The 26,302-nt window shown below is 42.9% G+C and overlaps 1 protein-coding gene across 1 annotated transcript; it reads left to right on the top strand.

The window, feature by feature from the left end:
• Positions 1-388: 388 nt before the first annotated feature.
• On the top strand, positions 389-25,928 carry LOC115462261 (granzyme A-like). Its single transcript, XM_030192271.1, has 5 exons — positions 389-449; positions 13,100-13,238; positions 15,820-15,961; positions 22,657-22,929; positions 25,770-25,928. Exons 1-5 carry the CDS (start codon positions 389-391, stop codon positions 25,926-25,928), a joined length of 774 nt encoding a protein of 257 aa, XP_030048131.1.
• The last annotated feature ends 374 nt before the right edge of the window (positions 25,929-26,302 follow it).

Genomic DNA, 26,302 nt, shown 5'->3' on the forward strand with positions numbered 1-26,302 from the left:
ATTGGCCCTTAAATTAGCATTTTCATCTTTTGACGTCAATATTTCCAATAAAGGGATATTTGGTCAATATGACCATATTTAGGAAACATTCATTATTGCTCTATGTTCCCAGAAGTTTATGACAAATAGAGGGGCCAGTGATAGATTTTCCTACTCATGGTGTGAAAAGGAAGTCATAACCTTTCCTGTGTGGTTAAGATTCACATTCTCTAAAGTGAAAAGCCAGGTAAGGAAGACAAAGCAATATTTAATATACAGCTGAAAATAAAGTACTCAAGACAGGGCAGAAGGTTTGGCAATGTTTCAAAAGCCAAAGAAACCACATCCTTTTTCTTTTTAGTATATATTGAAAAGATTCAGGGACCAGAGCAAACAGAAGTTAAGAAGAATGGCCCTTGTATTAACTCTGTCTCTCTGTGCAGCTGCCTTTCTCCTGAATATCCATGGAGGTAAGTGTTTCTTTTATTTATTTCTAATCCAGAGATTTGTCTGCTCCTGGTTTTGAACTTCCATCCCAAAGCGGTGTAGTCCATGATTCTATCCATTGAGATCAGTGCTGATGGTCCCATAATGCAGCAGGATAAGGTTGCCAGAAATCCAGGACCAGCGAAAAAGTTTCCTTCCTGGAATGGGTAACCTGGCAGCTCTGAAACTACTCCTAGCTATTTCTTTTGACTTTGTGTAGCTGTCAGGACCTATTGTTTTGCTTTGACTGTAGCAGCCCTTTTATACTTCCCAAAAGCTGCTGCCCTAGGTGACTACCTAGTCCTGCCTAGTGGTTGAGTCAGCCCTTGATAAAGCCCTGGATATAAGTTCAAAATCAGGAGTAGCCCAAATGTCCCTACTGGAACTGGGTAAGTTCGCAGCTACAGACTGCCTAGTTCGAGGAGAGAGATTTCAGGCTGTTTCTATTTTTTTTGCAACCTTGTCATGATATATCATGGGACTTCAGCAGTGATTTTGATAGGCAAACTCAGGGACTACAAATAACACACTGCTTTGGATATAAGTTCAAAACCAGGACTGTCTGAAACCGGGTAATTTGGCTGCTCTGCAACTACGGAAGCAACACTATAGTCAACATCTATGTTTCAATACATATATAGTAGATATTCTTTCCTCCTATGTATAGGTACCTCTTGCTCAGATTTAATGCATCCTACATTTAATTTAATTGATTCTAAACATTCATAAGCTGCCTTTCTTCCCCGATTGAAAATTACATCAGGATGGAATACAAATGTGTACACCACAATGACTGCTGCACATGATGGCTGATTTATATATGAAAATGATTTGACACAAGTTCCAATTCACTGCTGTGTTGCTGGATTGAAAGTTTCCAGATAAGGGCTTTTCGTGCCTTTTCTTGCCAGTATTTGAAACTTATATTGAACTGTTAAGACTTGCGACATGAGCAGTGATTTGAACAGTGCTTTTGGTGTTAGTCACTATTGGCAGGATACTCTTGTTTATCTGTCCTATTTAGATTGTAAGCTCTATCGAGCAGGGACTGTCTCTTCATGTTCAAGTGTACAGCGCTGCGTATGTCTAGTAGCGCTTTAGAAATGATAAGTAGTAGTAGTACGCTTAGCAATGCACGTGTGTAAATTCTATTTTTTTTGGCAATTATTGCTCATTATTGCTTGTTAAGAGCTGTTAACACTTAACAGCTTGTTAAAATAATTAATTTACATGTGTAGTTATAGAATATGCCTAGATTTACACGCAGAACTCTACGCGCGCTATATAGAATCTGGGAGTAAATGGGTAGCACAGGTACATTGCCACCCACTGCCCGATTATTAGGAGTGTAGCGCCAGAGCCCTTTCCGGCTAGTAAACAGGTGGCAGTAAGTGCTCCTGCGGTAATAGCCATGCGCTAATTGGGAAATTAACTTATGGCCATTACCAAAAATTAGACAAATGTAGCCATTTTACTGCTGTGCTCAAAGTGGCCACAGTGTGTGGAAAACCCACGTGCTACGAACAGTGCTGACCACTTGAAAGTAGCTTAGTAAAAGGCCCTCATATTTTGTTATTACCCACTAAGGGCTAGATTCTATATATGGCACCTGAAAAATCCACCGCCCCCCCAAAAAATATGCCTAGGCATATTCTATAAAGTACGCCTAAATTTAGGCGTAATATATAAAACTAGTAAAAAAGGCCCGTTTCTGAAACAAATGAAACGGGCGCTAGCCAGGTTTTCCTTGTAGTGTGTATGTTTGAGTGTGTGTGTGATAGTGACTGTGTGAGAGAGAGAGTGTGACTGTGGGATTGTGTGTCAGAGAGAGATTGAAAGTTGGTGCTTGTGTATCTGTGAGTGTGTGTGTGTGTTTCAGAATGAGTGTGTGCAAGTGGGTATGTGAGACACAACGAGTGTAAGAGAGTGTGTTTTGCCACCGTTCTCCTTTCCCCCACCCCTAGTGTTCCCGTTTGCCCCCATGTCCTGTTCCTCCCTTTCGCCCCCTCTCCCTTCCTCCCCCCACAATTGGCATCCTGCAAAGTTTGTGGCAGATTTGGAACCATGTGACCGTACCATAGCGAAACATCGCTCAGAGAAAGGGTGACAGCGAGTCCCGACACGTGCAATCTGGCGAAGTGTAAGGCTTGTTTGTTAGATGTGTTCACGCTGCACGCAACTGTGTGCTCTCCCTCCGACTGAAAAAGTTGAGAGCAGCCTTACGTCGTGCGGGAGCGGGGAATAGCCGCTGCCTGGCGAAGAGGCAAGTGGTGCTATGCCCCGTGGAGCAAGGACAACAGCTGTGGCTGCAGCAGTTGGTGACTCACACGTCCTTGTTTGTGTCAGCACAGGTACCGGAAATGACGCTCCCAGCTGATGGTGTCAGCTCGCACACACACCTCCCATTCGGCGCTCGTGATTGGCCGCCTTTATTTCCCTCAGCTTTCCGCAAAAGCCGCTGCTGCACCTCCTTTGCAACCCTGATGGAGGAGGTTGGGAAGAAGGGGGAAGGGCTAGTAGCAGGAAGAAGGGTTTACTAAGCTCCATGGCTGGGAGGGTTGACGCGCGAACTCAGGCAGTGGCGCTTGCGGCGTCTTCTAGTGGTTGGAGGTCGGTCCTGTAGCCGGGCCGCTGCGGCCAGAGCTTACGGGCAGTGAACATCGGGGAGGAGGGTGAGGGAGGGAGGGCTGAGGGCGGGGTGATGTGCAGTGGCGCCGGCGACTTGGGAGAGGAGGGGGCTCGGGGGAGGGAGAGAGCGTGCTGCGGGTCCAAGGGCAGGGCTGGAAGTTGGAGGGGAGAGAGGGAGGGTGCTCCAGGGAGTGGCAGGAGGCAATCATAGCCAATCGGAGAGGGAGTGTGAGCGCTGCGCCCTCGTCAATGGCGTTTCCTGGAGTGTCAGTATCAGTGCTCTGCCCTCGTCGTCATCACGTTGTGACGCGAGGGCGGGGCACACAGTAATGGGCAAAAAGTGGTCTCAACGCCTCAATTTCCGGCTGGAGGCTTCATTTAGAACGTTGGGGTTACGAATTATGTCCGGAAGGAGCGTTGCTGAGGGCGGGTCTATGAGTGAGAGTGAGTGGTGCATGAGTGTGAGTGAGTGTTGCTGACAACCTAGCCTTCAGTGTTTCCCTCCCACAGAGTGAGCTTCAGAATGTTGCAGGTGAGAATTATTTATATAGATAAGCCTAAATTTATGTGTGCATTATAGAGTATGCCGAGTGACTGTCCACATGATGACTAAAAGTAGTCGTGGGAAGTTATACCAAGTAAAACGTTTTGTAAATCCTGACAGCTAAATTGGGTGTAGACTGGGTATATTTTATAACCATGCACATAGAATTCAGAAATGCCCATGACCCACTTATTCCATGCCCATGGCCATGCCCCCTTTTCAACTATGCGATTTAGAATTTATGCGCATCTGTTACAGAATACGCCTAGACAGTTTTGTGCGTAAATTCTAATTAGTGCCAATAATTGCTTGTTAAGTGGCAATTATCTGCACTGATTGGCTTGACTAATTAAGTTGCTCATGCAAATCCAGAATACAACTGGATTTGCCCTCAAGGAGTAGCCTAGTGGTTAGTGCAGTGGACTTTGATCCTGGGGATACTGGCATATTTAATTCTATCACTAATAAGATGTTTTAGAAGTGTTTTGTAATAAAATAAGGTTGAATAAGGAAGAGTGAAACGTAGTTACATTATGATGAGGTATTAATTAAAATAACTAGACTGAAATCAATCTACTCAATAGGTGGTAATAGTGTTTAGAGTATTGTAGGGAGCTGCATGACCCAAAAAGATGTTTGTTTATTGAATTTTTCTCAATTTTAAGGTGTTTCTTTTTATTCATTTCCCACATTCAGTTTAATTTTAAAAATTTTAATACACAGAACTTTTTAATACATGCAAACAGATTGTGCATGCATTCATTTGTGAGTTAATATGCATTACATTGATTGTGCACACACTGCTTGCTAATGAATGTACATTCCTAGAATACTGTCGAAACTTAGGGCCTGCGGTTTAAAATGATTTAACCGGGCAGGACAGGCTGCTGCCTAATGATATCATACTGAGTAGGCAATGTCCCAAATGTCAGCGGGGAGACAATACCTTTTTTCATGCTTTTTGGTGATGTAGTTGCATTCAAGCGTTTTGGAGGTCGATTCATCGATACTTAGGGATTCGTTTTGGTCACTGTGTAGTTTTTTCTTGCAAAGGAAACTTACTGAATAATTGGGAGACATATGGAATCTCAGACAAAAATTTGTGCTTACTACTTAGTAAATCGTATGCATTGGGGAAGAAGTGTATACTTAGGCATTGGATGCAAGAGAAGCCTCCCTCTTTTTGGTACTGAAGAAACAGATTGCATGCATTCATGTTATGGGAGGCAAGGGCTTCTAGGAATTCCCCCAAAGGGAAGAAGGGCTTTCATGTGTATCTGGAACTGTTATTTGCAAACTATCTCCCATAAAGCAAGAAGCGCTGTACTGAATAGGTTTCAGAGTGTTTCCTAAGTTGATGTTACTATATAAAGGGATGTTTTGGTGTTCTCTGCTTGGGTAGGGGAGAGTGGATTGGGAATAATAGACGTTATCCTTTCAAAGATGACCTGGGGTCATAAGAGTCCAGATGCTGGGTCATCTCAGTTGTCTGTTTAAGATACAGGTAAAGGTAGGGTTGGAGAGGGGGGACGATCCTGCATACAACTGTTGAACAGAAAATAGGGTTGCATGGTAGGAGGGTAGCGGGAGATTTCTCACAAAAAATAAAAGGGATCATATGATACCCAGTTTTTTGCTGTAAGATGTTTTTGCTTATTATTGTTATGCTTGCTCATTGTCATGTAACCGTTTGATGTCTTTGTCTAGATGTGTTGTTTCATTGTTAGATGTTGGGTGTTTTGATCCTGAATAAAAACTGTTAAACCTTAAATCGTACTGAGTGGGTTGGGAGCAGATGTTCAGTGGCAGTTAACTGGAGAGTTCCACTGAATATCTGCTCTTACTACCTTGGTGCTATTCAGTTGGTGCCACAGAGGTCTGGGAGTGGATTTGGAGTGGAGTCAGAAGTTATCTGGTGCTCGGATAGCTAACTGGGCAAGAAGGACTACATATCCTACCTATGCTATCCAGGTACAGTGCTGAAAATTGGCCGTACACAAATAACATCTTGGTGCCATCATATTCAAGGTCAGTGCCCAGATAGGGGCTGGCACTGAATAATCATTTCTAATGTAGTTAGTGATGGTCAGTATTTAATGCAGTCATTCCCAATGTAGTCCTCAGAGCACACCCAGTCTCATCAGGTTTTCAGGATATATCCATAATGAATATTAATGAGTTAGATTTGCAGCAAAACTTCTCATGGATATTCATTGTGGATATTATGAAATCCCAATGGGACTAGGTGTGCCATGAGGACTGGGTTGGGAATGGCTGATTTAACGCTGACCACTGTGCATATTCTGCGAAAACTGAGCATGCGCAGAGTATCAGCATCTGGGGCTCAGGAAGCTGCTGCTGACTGTTATGCTGAGCACAGGTGTTTCTGACATCTTTGGGGCAGTGGCATAGTTACAGGGGGCCATGGGGGCTATTCTCAGTTGTGCCATGCATGCTCATTATAGTGAAACTGAGCATAGTGTTAGTCAGGGAGGAAGTCTTTTTTGTTGATTTTACTTAAAGTATGAGGCAGTAGGTCTCTGAACTGGAAGAGAAGAACCTGAGCTCCAATGTACAAGCAAGGAGAAGAAAGAAGCTTCAAGAAGACCAAAGATACCACTGTACTCCCAAGCACTGCTAAAGAAAGGCCACTGAGTTTAATCTGATTTACCTGTTCTAGAGACTGGATCTGGGTGTTCACACTTGAAAGACAAAAAGAATCAATTCTTGAGACATACACTATAAAGAAAAGTTATAACTGTAGAGTAGGAAAGAGCAAATAAGATAATTTGATGAATATTTATCTGATGGTTTCATTGTTCTTAATCCACTGTATATTACTGCACCTGTTAGAGCACTGTCTGTTGTTAGTTTATTTTTAAATGTAGGTTTATGCAACAAAAGAACCTAATGTGTTAACACCACATTTTCTATACCCCATATTGGGTTTAAATAAACAACTAGTACTTACCATCTGTCTGGTTACTGGGTCTTAAAATCCTTTTAGTTTTCTTTCCTTTCCCTAGTTTAGAACTTTGGAGATGAGGTTAGTTTAATTGTCTCTGAGCTCAGAGGTGAACTGCAAGCTTGAGGTATTTGGCCACGGGTAATAGTAGAGCTTGCAGTGCCTTCTGAGACTCGGAAGCTACACTACATTACTACATTCTCCCCTTTTCACCCCTCCCTCTATCTCTTTCAAGGCTCTCCTTTCCTCTCTTTCCTTCCTTAAGATATTATCTCCTTCTATCTCCTCTCTCCAGACACTCTTTCCCCTCTTCTCACCTCTCACGTCTGAAGATATACTCCCCTTCTCACTCCACTCTCTCTGGAGGCTGTTCTTATCTTCCCAACCCCTTCATCCAGATGTTCTTCCTTTCTTCTCAACCTTATTTCTCTTAATTGTGTTTCCTTTTGCCTGTCCTTTCTCCCTCCTGATACTCACCCCTTACTCATCCTTCCTTCCCTCAGTTATCCCTTTTCCACCTCTTCCCAAGCTGAGAAAGCCATGCAGTCACCTACACAGTTGATCCTTTTTCTGCCTTCCATACATCCCTACACGAGGGCAGCAGGAGACACATTTAATCTGACCTCATCTCTTGCTGTCACAGTGCCAGTCTCATGATAACTGTGCAATTTGGCCCCATGGCATCAGTAATTGATACTCAAAAAATTCTCACAACTGCTCAGAGTGAAAAATATCTCAGAAAATCAAATAATAAATACACTCTGCCCAAGTGTTAGATTAGGCAATGAGGCCAACCGGAAGTAACCTGTTCTGGGGCAGAAAGAGCAGGGAACCAGCGAGCCGACACCCCCCCCCCCAGCGGCGTACACCCGGGATGGACCGCCCCACCGCCCCCCCCCCTTCCTACGCCACTGTATTGTTCAAAAAAATTGGAAAATATTGTCTGCACATGAGATGTTTGCTCAACAGAGATGCAGAGTTTCCTATTCTAGAGGAGCTAATCTTTCCGATGTCTTATGCCATTCTGACATCTACAAGAACATAGAGTATTCACAATTTAAAATTATAGGACATAAGAAATGTGGGAAATGTGTGATGTGTGGTGTAATGGAAAAAACGGATAAAATTTGGGATCCTATTAAAAGAAGATGGATTTTTTTGCGAAATAACACTGTTTGAAAGAAGCTATAAATAGGGCCACGAACCTTTATGTAAGGAAAGTAAATAAAAGCAAGAGAAAAAGGAAACTGATATGGTTCTCCAAGCAAGTGGCTGAGAAAATAAAGGCTAAAGAGTTGGCGTTCCAGAAATACACAAAAACTCAAGAAAAGGAACACGAGGAGGAATACAGGATGAAACTGAAAGAAGCCAAGAGAGAGATACGTCTGGCAAAAGCGGAAGAACAAATGGCTAGAAATGTAAGGAGAATGGCTAAAAAGGTAATTGTGAGACTAAAAGATACTGTGAACCGCTATGTGGATAATGATGAAGAAAAAGCAAATTTGCTAAATAGGTACTTTTGTTCTGTTTTCACAGAAGAAAATCCTGGAGAAGGACCGCGATGGACTGCAAAAAGTACAAATGAGATTGAAGTGGATAGAGCATCATTCACGGAAGAGAGTGTGTATGAACAGCTTGAAAAGCTAAAGGTGGACAAAGCCATGGGACCGGATGGGATCCACCCCAGGATATTGAGGGAGCTCAGAGAGGTTCTGGCGGGTCCTCTTAAAGATTTGTTTAATAAATCCTTGCAGATGGAAGAGGTTCCGAGGGATTGGAGAACGGCGGAGGTGGTCCCTCTTCACAAGAGTGGTGATAGGGAAGAAGCTGGAAACTACAGGCCGGTAAGCCTCACTTCGATTATTGGAAAAGTAATGGAAGCGATGCTGAAGGAAAGGATAGTGAATTTCCTGGAAGCCAATAAGTTGCAAGATCCGAGACAACATGGTTTTACCAAAGGGAAATCGTGCCAAATGAATCTCATTGAGTTCTTTGATTGGGTGACAGGAGAATTGAATCAGGGAACAGCTATGGACGTAATCTACTTAGATTTCAGCAAAGCTTTTGACACGGTTCCCCACAGGAGGCTCTTAAATAAACTGGATGGGCTGAAGATAGGACCCAAAGTGGTGAACTGGATTAGGAACTGGTTGACGGACAGAAGCCAGAGGGTGGTGGTGAATGGAATTCGCACGGAGGAGGGAAAGGTGAGTAGTGGTGTGCCTCAAGGATCGGTGCTGGGACCAATTCTGTTCAATATATTTGTGAGTGACATTGCCGAAGGGTTAGAAGGTAAAGTTTGCCTATTTGCAGATGATACTAAGATCTGTAACAGAGTGGACACCCGGGAGGGAGTGGAAAACATGAAAAAGGATCTCAGGAAGCTAGAAGAATGGTCTAAGGTTTGGCAATTAAAATTCAATGCGAAGAAATGCAAAGTGATGCACTTAGGGAATAGAAATCCTCAGGAGATGTATGTGTTAGGCGGGAAGAATCTGATAGGTATGGACAGGGAGAGGGATCTTGGGGTGATAGTATCTGAGGAGCTGAAGGTGACGAAACAGTGTGACAAGGCGGAGGCCGTAGCTAGAAGGTTGTTAGGCTGTATAGAGAGAGGTGTGACCAGCAGAAGAAAGGAGGTGTTGATGCCCCTGTATAAGTCGTTGGTGAAGCCCCACCTAGAGTATTATGTTCAGTTTTAGAGGCCGTACCTTGCGAAGGATGTAAAAAGAATTGAAGCGGTGCAAAGAAAAGCTACGAGAATGGTAAGGGATTTGCGTTACAAGATGTATGAGCAGAGACTTGATGACCTGAACATGTAGACTCTGGAAGAAAGGAGAAACAGGGGTGATATGATACAGACGTTCAAATATTTGAAAAGTATTAATCCGCAAATGAACCTTTTCCGGAGGTGCGAAGGCAGTAGAACGAGAGGACATGAAATGAGATTGAAGGGGGGCAGACTCAAGAAAAATGTCAGGAAGTATTTTTTCACAGAGAGAGTAGTGGATGCTTGGAATGCCCTCCCGCAGGAGGTGGTGGAAATGAAAATGGTAACGGAATTCAAACACGTGTGGGATAAACATAAAGGAATCCTGTTCAAAAGGAATGGATCCTCAGGAGCTTAGCCGAGATTGGGTGGCAGAGCCGGTGGCGGGAGGCAGGGATAGTGCTGGGCAGAATTATACGGTCTGTGCCAGAGCCAGTGGTGGGAGGCAGGGCTGGTGGTTGGGAGGTGGGGATAGTGCTGGGCAGACTTACACGGTCTGTGCCCTGAAAAGGACAGGTACAAATCAAGGTAAGGTATACACAAAAAGTAGCACATATGAGTTTTTCTTGTAGGGCAGACTGGATGGACCATGCAGGTCTTTTTCTGCCTTCATTTACTATGTTACTATGTTACTATGTTTGTACATCTAAGGCAGTTATTTATATGATCACGTGCCCATGTAATTTGCGTTACATAGGTCAGACTAAGCGGATGTTTAAAACAAGATTATTGGAACATAAGCATGTGATTACATCAGGTAAATTACATATGCCCTTAGCTAAACATTGTGACGAAAAGAAACATACATTTGAAAAACTGCGATGTGTGATCATAAAACAGTTGAAAGATAATGGGAGAAGAGGTGACACCTCACGTGTTCTTCATCAAAAGGAACAAAAATGGATATATTATCTGCAAACTGTTTGGCCGAAGGGGCTTAATGGTCCTATGGAATGGGAAGCCTTCTATTAAAGTTCTTTAGTTGTCTGATGCTAGTTTGAGGAATTTTTTTCCCTTTGCGTTCTGGCTCTGTTCGATTGGCTGTGTGGGGATTGCTTGGAGGAGGAGTCACTCTGTAGGCGTCCTATATAAATGTCTGCCATTTTGAGCTAGTTGTTCGCATTGGATTGATACGAGAAACAGGTTCTTGGCACTGTTGTATATTCTCCTGATGAAGTAGCGAAACAGATGGGTCCCTTGCTGTCGAGAAATTGTAAAGACATTGCGAGTAACAAGTGGAATACCCATATAAATTGAAACGTTGGTGATATCAACGGTTGACGGAGAGCTCCTCGGAGTATGTTGCACTGTGTGGTTCACATTGAGAAAAGAAACCTAGAGGGAGCAGTGCTTCCTGTGAAAGCCAAGACTTCGGATCACTTGTAGGATCTTCATAACCAGGATTTGAAGCTAAGTGAAAAGACCTTAAATATGAGATCATCTTGGGGGTTCCTTAAATTGATATACGTTAGTTAAGTGTGACATATATTTTTGGATGTATATTTTGAATAAGTGAGCTCCTCTGATGGGACTGGAAAATGTTTTTCACATCCTTTGTATAGTAGGGTGTTGGATTTGTGCACTGGGAGCGACATATTGATAAAGTTAAGATATCCCCCTATCCGTTTTTTTGGCCACAGAATCTTTTTCTCCCTAAGATTGAGAGTAAAAGGGAGTTTTTTGATGTCTGTGGTTTGTTGTGGAGGAGGGAGGAGCCAATGATGATAGCCACTATAGTGGAGTCCTAAATATAGGTTCCCTGGGCTCTTGAGGCTATTTTTTTAATCGATTTAGATTTGACAATCGGTTGGCCCCATTGCCTAATCTAACACTTGGGCAGAGTGTATTCATCAGTAATTGATATAAAATGAAATGTTTTCTGCTTCCGACTGCCTAAGAGGTGCACAGTAGGTAGGGGGATTGTAGGCAGTGTTGCAATGTGGAAAGCAGCCTGCCTTGACACCTCTTGCTGAAGCAGCTGCCTCCTTTACCCCTCCCCCTCTAGTGTCAGCTCTAAGCACCATAAGGACTGTATTGTGCGGCCCTCTGTATCCATTGCAGGCTTCCTCCCCCTTCAGTTCCCCTTTACAACTTTAGAGAAATGAGATTGACCTTCTCCTCCTGAGCTCCAAGACCCTCAGTAGGGGTTGTAGGGCTGCACTGACCAACGCCCTGGACTGCACTATTGTGATCACTCCTAGAGAGAAGTGCCATAGTAAATTGTTCAGTCCACTCACCATGCTGACAGCCAAGGATATTATCTAATGAGAGCAAATAATAGCCAGTGAGATTTGTTGTTTTCATTGTGCAAATGTACAGAGTATAAATATTGACAGTATGGTATTTTTTTTAATAAACTTTTTAGATGTGATTATATAATAAGATCAGGTGACCTTTTCCTGACAGGGAGGTGCGTGGTGGAGGAGCACAGTGCTCCCACCAGAAGCCTAGGACTTGCAGCCCATCTGCATATCCTCACAGCCTTCTCCAGGGTGACTCCCAGGTCCACCCCGATCCTCCCAGGACCTTTGCTCCAGGTGTCCAGGGCTTCCAGGTGCCTTTTAGCTAAGATCAGGTGGCCCTTAGGGAGAGGAATGCTGGCTTCGGCCTAACCCCTGGTAAGCCTTTTCTTGGCTGGGAGGTGCGTGGTGGAGGTGCCCATTTTCTCTATAAACTTTGTATTTTCTCCCAGTTACTTCTTAAGGCTCCAGTACACTTTCTCTTCTTGGTAATGTCCCTTCCCAATCTCTGTCTCCATCTGAAACCACTGTATACTGCAGGAACACATTGCCCACCTTCTCCTTTCATCATCTCGCCATCTCTTTTGTCTTCTCCTTTCCTCTCAGCTCTCAACTTTCAACACTTCCTTCCTTCCATTCAAACATCTCCATTCCATCTGAGCACATCTTGCCTTCATCTCTGTCGTCATGCCTTTCCTACTCTTCTCCGTACTCTTTTGCTCCTTCTCCTGCTCTCTGCTTGGGATATCAGTCCCAATCCTGGTCCTCCACATCAGCTCTCATCCTATCCGTGCAGGTCACACCATGATGTCTCCAATCTAATTTCTGTTCCTCTCCTTCCTTGTTCTTCTCTGCCTTTCTCATGTGTTCTGTTGAATGCCCGCTCTGTCTGCAATGAACTTTCCTACATCCATGACCTCTTTATCTCTCGTACTTTTCATCTGCTTGCCCTAACTGAGACTTGGCTTTGCCCTGAAGAGATAGCTTCAGCCGCAGCCCTGTGTCATGGAGGTTACCTTTTTTCCCATACTCCTCGCCCAGTTGGCCGCAGAGGTGGTGTTGGGCTACTACTTTCACCCTCCTGTAGATTATCGCACAAATTATCTGTTATTGGCAACATTGCTACAAAGGTTTTTCTCAAGACCAAATTTCTGTAGTACAAAACTGGAAAGATTTGATATTGGAGTTTTTATAATCCATTCATTGCCAAAGACTCCTGAAGCAGGCCATAGGCCGAAACACAGTACTGTGTCGAGTCTTTTATCAATAAACCTTCTTAAGCATCAAGATTGTCTTCCTCATTTCTGGAGTCCGTGGTCAGTTTCCCACTATTCTGCTTCTTTTCATGGGATTTCAGAGTTCTCCTCCTGGACGGATATCTGCTGGAACTTCCTTTGGTTCTCAGCCTGATATTCTAACCTATGTCTATATGTTTAGAACACAGTGAGATGTTTTAATAAGGATTTTATATGTTGTTGTTTTTCCAGGATTAGGTGTGAAAATTATTGGAGGAAAGGAAGCAAAACCTCATTCAATGCCTTTCATGGCTCTAATTAAAGGCAAATCTATATGTGGAGGAATTTTGATCAAATCCAATTGGGTGTTAACTGCAGCTCACTGTGAAACGTAAGTTCATCCTCTCATTCAGATGACTAGCAAATGAATTATTTAGGACCAGACTCAGAAATTAGTGATGATTCCAAGGATTAATACAAAGATCCAAAGCTAATAGAAATCCTGCAGCGTCAAATGCTTGCTTATGTTATTGGTGCTATGGAGCTATATTAATACAAGCAGTACCATAGCTATGGTAAGGGTAGGCAAATTTTATACACAGAAGTCTGCAGTACCATTATATTTATTAGATCATTTTGTTTTTATTAGGAAAATTAGAACTACAGTGCTGCTTAGTAAACAGGGCCCTTAGATTGTTTGACACTTTATTCTCATTTCAAGCACCCCGTCTTGAAAAAGAAATTTTAACCCTACTATTTTCTGCAACAATTTTGAAAATCGATAAAAACTTATTTATTTCAGAAATTTGTCACACAATCTAATACTTAGGTAGGAATTATTTTATGTAAATTCCTAGGCATAACCATCTGCCTCGAACCATGAGGTGTTGGCGGATTATAAATTATATATTATTACTAGTAAAAAAGGCCCGTTTCTGACACAAATGAAACGGACGCTAGCAAGGTTTTCCTTGGAGTGTGTATGTTTGAGAGAGTGTATGTGAGAGTGACTGTGTGTGTGAGAGAGTGAATGTGCGAGTGTGTGTGTGTGAGAGAGAGAGAGTGAGTCTGGGTGCGAGTGTGTCTGTGAGAGAGAGAGTGTGTGTGTGCGAATGAGAGTGTGTGCAAGTGCATATGTGAGACACAGTGTGAGAGAGAGTGTGTTTCACACAGATACAGTGTGTGCGAGAGAGTGTGTGTGAAACACAGACTCTCTGTGAGACTGACTGTATGAGACCAAGAGAGTGTGTGAGTGACTGTGTGACACATAGAGCGTGAATGTGATACAGTGTGAGACATAGAGTGTGTGAGAGAGAGAAAGACATTGACTGTGAGAGTGAGAGAGAGAAAGACATTGACTGTGAGAGAGAGAGTGTGTGTGTGTGACAGAGATACCTCCCCCCCCCCTCTCTGGTGTCAGGCCCCCCCTCCCTCCCTCCCTCCCTCTGGTGTCAGCCCCCCCCCCCCCCTCTCTCTCTCTTTCTGGTGTCTGAGCGTTACTGTGCAGGACGCTGAGCTCTGGCTGTACTTCAAGGAACTCACCAATCCTATTTAATAGAATGCACCTCCAACATTCTGAAGCCGAGAAACCTCGTGTGGTTGGTCACTTCTGCTTGTGACGAACTCGGAAGTACGTGATGTCAATTCAGGAGATGGATACAGAGAGCAGGAATGCCTCGGCCATGCAGTCAGCTTCAGAATGTTGGAGGTGCGTTTTATTATATAGGATTATTATCCTTAGCAGTCTGTGACATTGCGTAATGTTGGAGATAGAAATGCACAGACCTCCATAGTCCTTCTGTGATAAATGAATAAGTAAAAATTTAACTAACAACAAAGGAAAGAAACCACTAGAGTGGTTATTGTGAAAATATTTGTGAAATACAGTATTTAAAATCACCAAAACTCTGGTTCATGACATTTTCTGTGTATATTTCCCATGGTCTTGTGGGCCACATAAAATTCAATGGCAGGCCATAGGTTGCCACCCCTGAGCTAGGGGTGAGGATTTTTCGGAAGAATAATACTTATTTTATAGTGCTCCTAGAGGTATTCAACAGTGGTAAGTAATGGTTAGTGTATGTGGTTAAAAAGTTTGGACAAGATCCTGGAGGAAAAGTCCATAATCTGTTATTGTGTGCTGAAAAATTAGGAGTCTCAATGTATTGTGTTTTGGAGGATGAATGATTATGATTGAAGTGAATGTAAGGAGTATTATGGGTTAGTTTATGTTAAATTCAGATTTTAGTATTTTAGTATATTGAAATAATAAAGGAATTTTTTGTATTTTCAAACGGTTGTTAGATGTAATTTTTATATTATTTAGTACAACTAATTAATGTGTGTAGAACTTGTTGGGCATTGTCATAATCTGTTATTGAGATAGACATGGAGGAAGCCACTGCCTGCCCTGGGACTGGTAGTATGGAATGTTGCTACTATTTGGGTTTCTGCCAGGTACTGGGCTAGATGGACCATTGGTCTGACCCAGTATGGTAGTCTTATGTTTTTATGTTCTTATGCCCTGTTTCATTTGCATGTGCATACATACCTAATTGTTGCCAATTAATATCAATAATTGGTTATCCATCAATTATTTCTTGCTAACAGCACATTAGCCAATTAGGCTGTGTACACATCTCGTGATCACGCCTGAATCTGGGTACCATATATTGAATCTGGAGGATAGTGCACGCTCTTTCCCAAGGAGTGCAGATGTGTAAACTAGTATGCATGCATGCATAAACCACAGCGCATGAGCATCCTCTCAGGAAAGAGTGTGCACTATATGCAAATAGTGCGGCCTCTAAGAAAAGAGCATACTATGTGGGCATCAGGAGCATTCTTATGGGTGAACAATAGTCATTTGAAACAATTGCCCATCCCTAGCATATACATTCACATATGCTTCATTATTTTACTATGATGAATCCATTTAGAAACATGCTTACCTAGAACTTACTTTATTTTAGGGATAACTACACAAAAGTTATCCTTGGGGTTCATTCGATATCCACGAAAGAGAAGGAACAACAAATGTTTTCGATAAAGAAAAGGATACCACATCAGTGCTTTGACAAAAAGACAGGTGAAAATGATCTTATGCTGCTACAGGTAAGCATCTTGCACCTGTTTTTAGATGACCAGAACATGACATCAAACAGAAGAACAATGTTGAATTACTATGTTTATGTTTATCTTTTATTGACTTATTTATTAGGATTTATTTACTGTATTTTTGAAGGAATTCACTCTAGATGGTTACAGTAAGAATAAATCAAACAGAACTTCATTATCAACTTCATTGACATGCAGCATTATGGGGTCCCTTTACAAAGCTGCGGCAAAAGGGGGCCTGCGCTGGTGTCGGCATGTGTTTTTGATGTGCTTTGAGGCCCCCTTTTACTGCAGCTGGTAAAAGGCAGGGTTTTTAAAAAAAGAAATGGACATGTGGCAAGTGAAGCACTTGCCATGAACCCCTTTCGGGTGGGAGCACTTACCTGGCGGTAACCAGGCACCATGTGGCACTGCCCGATTACCACCGGATACACACTGGCCCTACTTTTGTAGCGCTGGAAATGGTGCATGCTGAGTGTGGGAACTACCGCCGGGCTGCTGCTGCGGTAGCCCGGTAGTACTTCCCTTTTAGTGAGTTTACCACCGCTTTGTAAAAGGACCCCTATCTGTCTTGCAGGTCAATGTGGTGTACATTAAAAAAAAATTTTAAACCTGGAAAACACTTGTTCCAAACATGGGGCACTAAAAAAAAAAGACTAATGCTGGGGTTTATTAAGCCGGTAGCGCGGCTGGCTGTGCGCTAGGACTGAAGGGGCTGGGTCGGCAATGCCATGCGGAAGCCACTAGTGCAGCTTAGTAAACAGACCCATGAATGTCTGGTTGATTTAAGGTATGCTGAGCAAGGTGCAGGTAGTACCATATGGTGAGCATCCGAGGAAGGGTATAAGGTATAGTGCATGAATTTATTTATTTATTTTAAAAACTTCTGCAAAATTCTAGGCAGATTACAGATTATGCATTCATAATATGTTAATCACATAATACTACGGACAAAAACAACACAATATCAAAAACAGTAAGCAAATTACAAAGAATAAAAGCTTTCACCTTCTTAATTCAGACATCTACCCTGCATAAAAAAGAGAGTTTTTAGTTCTCATTTAAATTCTTTCATGTCCCGAATCCTTCTCAACCTCAAAGGTAATTTGATCCAGAGCAAAGGACCTGCAATATATAAGACTGAGTTCCTGCATTCAATTGATTTTATCACAGGATATGACAGATTGACCTGCTGATCTCAAAGATCGCATAGGTTGATATATGTGAAGCTTCACAGCAAAAACCTTAGAAACCTGTACCATTATTATTTTAAAAAACATGCAAATGATCATGAATTGTATTCTGTATTCAATAGGGAGCCAGTGCAATCTTTATAAAACTAGAGAGATGTTCTCATAACGATTTCTACTAGTTAAAACCCAGGCGACTGAATTCTGGGTCACCTATAGGGCTCTAATTTGAGGTTTTTTTAAATCCCCAAGAGTAACCTGTTACAGTAGTCAAAACAAGGTGATACAAGGTTTTGTACTACTGTCTGAAAATTACATGGTTTAAGTAGATCCTTTAAACACCTTACCAGTCTCAACTTGTAAAACACAACGTTAATGATTTTTTGTGTCTGAACTCTCATTGCTAAACCTGAAGGCGTGGCCTAGTAGTTAGAGCATGTGCCGGGTTCAAATCCCACTGCTGCTCCTTGTGATCTTGGACAAGTCACTTAACATTCCATTGCCTCAGGTACAAACTTAGGGGGTCTTTTACTCAGGCATGCTGAGGTTAAAAATAGACATATGCTAAACACTTTAAAGACACCAATTGTGAGCCCTCCAGGGACAGGAAAATACCCAGTGTACCTGAATGTAACTCACCTTGAGCTACTACTAAAAAAGGTGTGAACAAAATCCAAATAAATAAATTAAAAATGTCTCCCAAATTACTTAACTTATGCACTATTGGGATAGATAGGAGGGGTTTCCATGATAGTAGGCCTTATGGGCCAAGTAGAAAATCCTGGAGCAGGACCGCAATGGACTGGCAAAAGTAATGTGAGAATGGAGTGGATATAGCACCGTTCATGGAAGAGAGTGTGTATGAACAACTTAAAAATCTAAAGATGGACAAAGCAGTGGGACCAGATGAGATCCACCCCAGGATATTGAGGGAGCTCAGAGAGGTTCTGGCAGGTCCTCTTAAAGATTTGTTTAATAAATCCTTGGAGACGGGACAGGTTCCGTGGGATTGGAGAACGGCGGAAGTGGTCCCTCTTCACAAAAGTGGTGATAGGGAAGAAGCCGGAAACTACAGGCAGGTAAGCCTCACTTCAATTATTGGAAAAGTAATGGAAGCGATGCTGAAGGAAAGGATAGTGAATTTCCTAGAAGCAAATAAGTTGCAAGATCCGAGACAACATGGTTTCACCAAAGGGAAATCGTGCCAAACGAATCTCATTGAATTCTTTGACTGGGTGACTGGAGAATTAAATCAAGGACGTGCTATGGACGTAATCTACTTAGATTTCAGCAAAGCTTTTGACACGGTTCCCCACAGGAGGCTCTTGAATAAACTAGACAAGCTAAAGATAGGACCTGAAGTGGTGAACTGGATTAGGAACTGGTTAACGGGCAGACGCCAGAGGGTGGTGTTAAATGGAGTTCGCTCGGAAGAGGGAAAGGTGAGTAGTGGAGTGCCTCAGGGATTGGTGCTGGGGCCGATTCTATTCAATATATTTCTGAGTGACATTGCTGAAGGGTTACAAGGTAAAGTTTGCCTTTTTGCGGATGACACCAAGATTTGCAACAGAGTGGACACCCCGGAGGGAGTGGAAAACATGAAAAAAGATCTGCGGAAGCTAGAAGAATGGTCTAACATTTGGCAATTAAAATTCAATGCGAATAAATGCAAAGTGATGCATTTAGGGAGTAGAAATCCAAGGGAGACGTATGTGTTAGGCAGGGAGAGTCTGATAGGTACGGACGGGGAGAGGGATCTTGGGGTGATAGTATCTGAGGACCTGAAGGCGACGAAATAGTGTGACAAAGTGGTGGCCGTAGCTAGAAGATTGCTAGGCTGTATAGAGAGAGGTGTGACCAGCAGAAGAAAAGAGGTTTTAATACCCCTGTATAAGATGTTGGTGAGGCCCCACCTGGAGTATTGTGTTCAGTTTTGGAGGCTGTATCTTGCGAAGGATGTTAAAAAAATGGAAGCGGTGCAAAGAAAAGCTACGAGAATGGTATGGGATTTGCATTACAAGACGTATGAAGAGAGACTTGTTGACCTCAACATGTATACCCTGGAGGAAAGGAGAAACAGGGGTGATATGAAACAGATGTTCAAATATTTGAAAGGTATTAATCCGCAAACAAACCTTTTCAGGAGAGGGGAAGGCGGTAGAACGAGAGGACATGAAATGAGATTGAAGGGGGCAGACTCAAGAAAAATGTCAGGAAGTATTTCTTCATGGAGAGAGTGGTAGATGCTTGGAATGCCCTCCCGCAGGAGGTGGTGGAAATGAAAACGGTAACAGAATTCAAACATGCGTGGGATAAACATAAAGGAATCCTGTTCAGAAGGAATGGATCCTCAGGAGCTTAGCCGAGTTTGGGTGGTTGGCAGGCGGGGATAGTGCTGGGCAGACTTATACGGTCTGTGCCCTGAAGAGAACAGGTACAAATCAAGATAGGGTATACACAAAAGGTACCACATATGAGTTTATCTTGTTGGGCAGACTGGATGGACCGTGAAGGTCTTTTTCTGTCGTCATCTACTATGTTACTATATGTTACTAATTTCAACAGATAGCCAATAAAGGCAGAATAATAGTGGAGTGACATGATCAAATCATTTTGCATTATATAACAATCAAGCCCGTTTAAATTGGGATTTGACCAAGACAGCATACACAACATAGTAATAATCAATGCGTGAAATGAGAAAAGTCTGCATGAGTGTATGGAGTGCAGAAAAGTCAAAGATAAGAATATAAGCATAGCCATACTGGGTCAGACCAATGGTCCATCTAGCCCAGTACCCTGCTTCTAACAGTGGCCAATCCAGGTCACAAGTACCTGCCAAAAACCCAGTTAGTAGCAACATTCCATGCTACCAATCCTGGGGCAAGCAGTAGCTTTCCTTGTGTCCACCTCAATAACAGATTATGGACTTTTCCTCCGGGAACTTGTCCAACTTTTTAAAAAACCCAGATACACTAACCGCTGTTACTACACCCTCCGGCAATGAGTTCCAGAGCTTAACCATTCCTTGAGTAAAAAAATATTCCCTCCTATTTGTTTTAAAAGTATATCCATGTAATTTCATTGAGTGTCCCCTAGTCATTGTACTTTCTGAAAGCGTGAAAAATTGATTCACCTTTACCCATTCTACAGCACTCAGAATTTTGTAAACCTCAATCATATCCTCCCTCAGACAGCTCTTTTCCAAGCTAAAGAGCCCTAACCTCATTAGCCTTTCCTCATATGAGAGGAGTCCCATCCTTTTTATCATTTTGGTTGCACTTTTATGAACCTTTTCTAATTCCGCTATATCTTTTTTGAGATATGGTGACCAGAATTGAACGCAATGCTCAAGGAGTGAGCAGATTTTTTGAAGAGCATAAAAACCAGCTTCCAGTACATTTGAGATTTGTTTGTGGAAAGTAGCAACTAAGTAATTAACCCCCCTGTTTACAAAGCCATGCTTGCAGCTGCCGGTGCAGTAATGCCAGCACAGCCAGGGGGGGGATTGTTATCTGCACAGATGAAAGCTTTGGCCACAGATTTAGCCAATATCTTCTTAAATCCCCTGGCCACAGATTAAAGTGGCCAGGGGACTTAAGAAGATATTGAGGAGATAAGAAGATATAGGGAGATAAGATGGATCCTTGCAGCACTCCACTAGTGAGAGGGTACTGCAGGGAAGTTGATGAATGAGCTGCCACAGAGAATTTATGTTTGTGAACAAAAGATCTAAACCAGCTAAGTACTGAGTCACAAAGACCAATGACAGACAAGTTAGAAGAGAGTGATCAGCAAGGTCAAAGGCCAGGAACATGATGTCATGGTTTTCTAGGGAAGATCACTAAGAAGTCTAATAATTACTGTCTTGGTACTATGGTGGGTGCAGAAACCTAGCTGGAAAAGGTGAAGAGGTATGAACATGCTTGGCCTATTATCTGGCCTGAAACCAGTAGGCGGAGCTTGCCATACAAGGTAATGTATTTTGAGTGTATCAAGATTGCGGCTGTGTAGGGTGTCAATGGCTTTAGCCTTGTCACGTGACACCATCTGCTGTCAATCAAACCTTCTTGTCACAGCAAGGGAGAAGGTAATCCATGGGAAGGCCCTTTGCTGTACAAAGGAAGCTTGTGTATTAGGCAATGGGATGACCTTGAAGAAAGCCAATGAGTATTTTCTGGGGGAAGGGTGCTGAGATGGGGTAGGAATAGGAGAGGGATGAGAGAAGGGGCAGCAGCTGCTGAAGGCTGAGAAAAAGAGCTGTGTCTATTAGATTGTAAGCTCTTTGAGCAGGGACTGTCTTTCTTCTATGTTTGTGCAGCGCTGCGTACGCCTTGTAGCGCTATAGAAATGCTAAATAGTAGTAGTAGTAGAAACTACAAGAACTTCACATGATCAGTGGCGTCCCGATGAAGGGGCGGTGGGGGCGGTCCGTCCCAGGTGCACGCTGTAGGAGGGGTGCAGGGAGCAGCCGTGCAGCTGTTGGCTCCGCTGGTTCCCTGCTCCCTTTGCTGTTACTTCTTGTTCTGGGCCAGAGGGAGCAGGGAACCAGTGAAGCCGACAGCCACCTCAGTAGGTAAGAAGAATGCACCTGGGGGGGTGGGATGCTTGGAAGTGATGTGCCAGAGGAGCACGGTGATGCACTAGGGGAGGTGCTGCTCCCGGGGGGGGGGGGGGGGGATGACGCTGCACCCAGGGGGGGAGTGCACAGAGGCAATCCGCCCTGGGTGGCAGCCAATCAAGGAACGCCAACGCACATGATGATGAGAAAAAAGAGAGAGAGAGTATGTTTATGTTTCTGTGTCTTTCTCTGGTGAGCTTAGTGTCATATAGAGTTTCCCTTTGGAGAAATCCACTGCTACATATGTACTTGTGTGCATATTAAATGGAAGTAAGTTTCCAGTCTATACCCAGTAACTATTACCTGGACAAATTCCTTTGAAAACTGCTCTAATATTGCCTCTACTCTTTCTATATCCTTTCAGAGTCACCAAAGAACACTAAGAGGTAGACATTCAGCTTGCAGCAGTCCATGGTTTTTAAGCCGCTTACAGCTGCAGGTTGAATTAACCCAGGAGATTCAATGCCAGGCTATATCTGGGCTCTGCCATTGAGTATCTGAGTATGTGCTGTCGTCCAGTAGTTAACCAAGCAGTAGCTGATATTCAGACCGATGCCCGGTTAGCTCAGTAGATAAAGTTAGGACAGCTGACTGAATATCACTGCTAACCAGTTAATTCTGACTCTGCTCAGGCTCCATCCCCAGAATGCCCCGGCACTAACCAGACAATGCCTAGGCAGTCACAGTCAATATTCAGTGGCATTACCCACTTAAGTGCCACTGAATTTTGGTGGATGACCAGCTCAGCAGGGTTCAACCCTATTGAATATCGGGGACCTAAATATTTTCTTTTTCTTGACATTAACCTCAGACACATTTCCACTAATCATCATACAGTGGCTTCTAGATTTTTTAGATTTTTATTTTCATTTGTCTTGCAGCTGACTGGAAATGCAAAGCTCAATAAAAATGTTAAACTTCACTCACTACCAAAGAATGGAGAAGACATCAAAGCGAGAACGAAATGTGAAGTAGCTGGATGGGGAATAACTAATAATAAAGCCACATCTGGTTCAGACAAACTAATGCATGTGACTATTACCATTCTGGACAGACAAATGTGCAGTGATATGAAGCACTATAATTTTAATCCTGTCATTACAAATAACATGCTCTGTGCTGGAGATAAGAGAGGACGAAAGGATACTTGTAGTGTAAGTACAAGAGACCTACTTAGTTTTTATTGCAAATTTGAAATTTAAAGTGTTTGAAGGAAAAGCAATACTGAATCAAAAGACCTAAAGAGATGGAGATGGCAGAAGATAGAAAAAGATGAGCTCTGGAAGCCTCTAGTAAGAAGGTAGTAAATATTGAGAGTTCATATTATGCTTATATTTGAATACTCTATCATACTTAGACACATAAACATAAAAAAACTGTAGCCCCACCCATAGGTATGGCTGTAGTATAGCCAACCCCTTCACCTGTGTAATATTTATGGTACAATAAGGTTCTGAGTGTGTTTTTGCACAAAGTGGTGCATAGTGTTTTGCAGTTGAGCGATTGTGGTTAGTATATGCTTTGAGCAACCACTTTATTCTTTGACATATGATACATATCTAATATCTAAATTTAATAAAAGGTATTAATTGTGACTTTTGTTTTTATTTATTTTTTTTGTGTGTTATCAGACAATTATGGATTTAAACTCCACACCTGGCCCCACCCCTAACCCTGCCACTAACCCCGCCCCTAACATCACCCCCTTTAGCCTCCCCAAACAGTTGGGCCACCAACCGCCTATGGTCCCTCTCCATATCCCTAGCAAAGCTTGCCCGCTTGTAGCAGTTCACAATGGTTGCCTGTGTAACATGATTCCAGGATTCTTTCTACATATGTAGGGAATCCAACAGTGATAGATTACGAGCCAGTTAAACAGCACGTTTATCCTTGCCAGTCTGGTCATCCATAACACTCATCAGACAACGTAGCACAAGAGCCCAATAATGTTGTTTGAAATTGACTATTATGCCCTGATCCATAGTTTGGATCAGAGAGGTAGTGTTTGGAGGCAGGAAGATCACTTTGACATTAGACAGCCTGACATCATCACTGTGTGCAGCACAATTATCACAAAGCAAGAAAATCTGACGCTTTTGTGCCTGCATTCTAGTGTCTAACTTCTTTAGCCACTGCTTCCAAATTTCCCCAGTCATCCATGAATTTGCATTAGCCTTGTAAACACAGGAAGTCGCTTAACATTCTTGAAGCAATGGGGCTGTTTGCTCTTTCCAATGATGAGTGGTTCCAACTTCTCACTCCCATCCATGTTGCAACAACGGAGGATCGTCAGTCGGTCCTTCGACGCTTTACTTCCTGTAGTTTTGGCTTGTTTGAATCAGGGGCGTAGCCAGACTTCGGCAGGAGGGGGGTCCAGAGCCCGAGGTGATGGGGTACATTTTAACTCCCCCCCCCCCCCCCGCGCCATTACCGACCCCCCCGCCGCCACCACCAACTTTGATTACCCCTGCCGACGACCCTCTCGACCCCCCTCCCACCGCCAACCCTCCCCCAATGCCGCCGTCGCCTACCTTTGCTGATGGGGGACCCCATTCCCCGCCAGCCGAGGTCCTCTTCTTCCCGCGAAGGTTTCATTCTGTTTGTGCAGGAAGTCAGACTCACAGAAACAGAACAAAGCCTGGTTGATCTGCAAGGTTTCATTCTGTTTCTGTGAGTCTGAAGTCCTGCACGTATAACGTGCAGGACGTCAGAAATAGAACGAAGCCTTCGTGGGAAGAAGACCTCCTCGGCTGGCGGGGATTGGGGTCCCCCACCAGCAAAGGTAGCCCACGGCAACGACGGGGGAGGGTTGGCGGCGAGACTGGGGGTAGAGAGGGTCATCGGCAGGGGGGTCCAGAGCCAAATCTACGGGGGCCCAGGCCCCCGTGGCCCCACATAGCTACGCCCCTGGTTTGAATGCAAGTGTTCCATCAGGAATCGCTCACCAGTAGAGTTCGTTTTCATCAGCATTGAAAATGTCACAAGGTGCAAACTCGTTCAAGATGGTAGGAAGAACTGAAACAACCCAATTCTCAGCACCAAAGTCATCAGCGTCTTGTTTTTCACCAAGCTGTTTCTTGAATTTTATGTTGTTCCTCTCCTTCCATCTTTCCAACCATCCAACAGTGGTGGAAACTGTGAGCCCTCCAAAACTCACCAGAAACCCACTTTACCCACATATAGGTGCCTCCTTCACCCATAAGAGCTATTATAGTGGTGTACAGTGGGGGACGCGGGAGATAGTGGGTTTTAGAGGGCTCAGAGGACAAGATAAGGGAGCAAATGTAAGATGTGTACCTGGGAGCATTTTTATGAAGTGCACAGAAGTTCTTTCCTAGGATGTCTGGAGGACCAGTCTACTAAAAATGCTGGCTCCTCCTATGTCCCAATGGCATTTATTTCCAAAAATGGACCAAAAAACAAAACAGTAAAGCACAAAACCTTGTTCGAAACGGTATTTAAAAAAAAAAAAGGATAGACTTTTTTTTTTTTTTTCAAAAATGACCTTCTTTCATATTCAGATTTTGGACATTTTATGCAAAATGTCCAAAGTTGGACTTGGATGTCATATCGAAAATGCCCCTCCATGTAACTTTGTAAGTCTATGTGTTTTGAGAATGAGAACCGGAGCAGACTATAAAAATAATTAAAATTAAATAATGTAATAACCATCATGCAGCACTACCCTTCCTGAAAGAAAACAAATTAGTGGGAGTACGAATAGCATTTATGGTCATGACAACTCCATCATTACGTTTTTGACTAAATCCTGCATAACTAGCCAGCACAGTGGAGCATGGAGACAGACCAAGTAATACAGCAGATCCTTTAAACATGCATAGAGACCATTAAACAAAACTACTACATTATGATTGTTTTATTATCTTTCCAAAGTGTAGTCTTAGGAAATAGATGTGAAATAAGGCCAGAATTTTAGAACATTTCTAAGGTTTTGTAGAGATATTTGTGAAGAATATTTTCTGTTGTTTTCCAGGGAGATTCCGGGGGCCCTTTACTGTGCAAGGGCATTCTTCGAGGCATCACTTCTTTTGGCCACAAAATATGTGGTGATCCTAAGAAACCTGGAATTTACACCCGTCTTACAGACACCTATCTGTCATGGATCAAGAAAACCATAGGAGGCGATTTCTAAAAGTTTGGGGGGGGGGGGGTGGTGGGTTCTGGACAGTAAATTCTCAGCCTGGCTATATTATTAAACCTATTAAAAAATCTACTTTTGCAACTAACAAACCCTCCTCCAATGTTTATCTGCTTTGGTGTAAGATATTATCATTTGTCCCTCATATATGACAGTGGTATGAAAATCCTAAACAAGCATAATAATGAAAGCTCATGCAAGCTTTAAAGCAGTGTCAGTTTCTAGAACATAATAATTGTGAAACTTAATATATATATGTTATATATATATATATATATATATATATATATATATATATATATATATATATATATATATAAAATTATTAGCAGTTCTGTACATTATTTTATGTGTTACACTCAAAACGT

The sequence above is a fragment of the Microcaecilia unicolor genome, chromosome 2, assembly GCF_901765095.1.
Source record: "Microcaecilia unicolor chromosome 2, aMicUni1.1, whole genome shotgun sequence".
NCBI classification, from domain to species: Eukaryota; Metazoa; Chordata; class Amphibia; order Gymnophiona; family Siphonopidae; genus Microcaecilia; species Microcaecilia unicolor.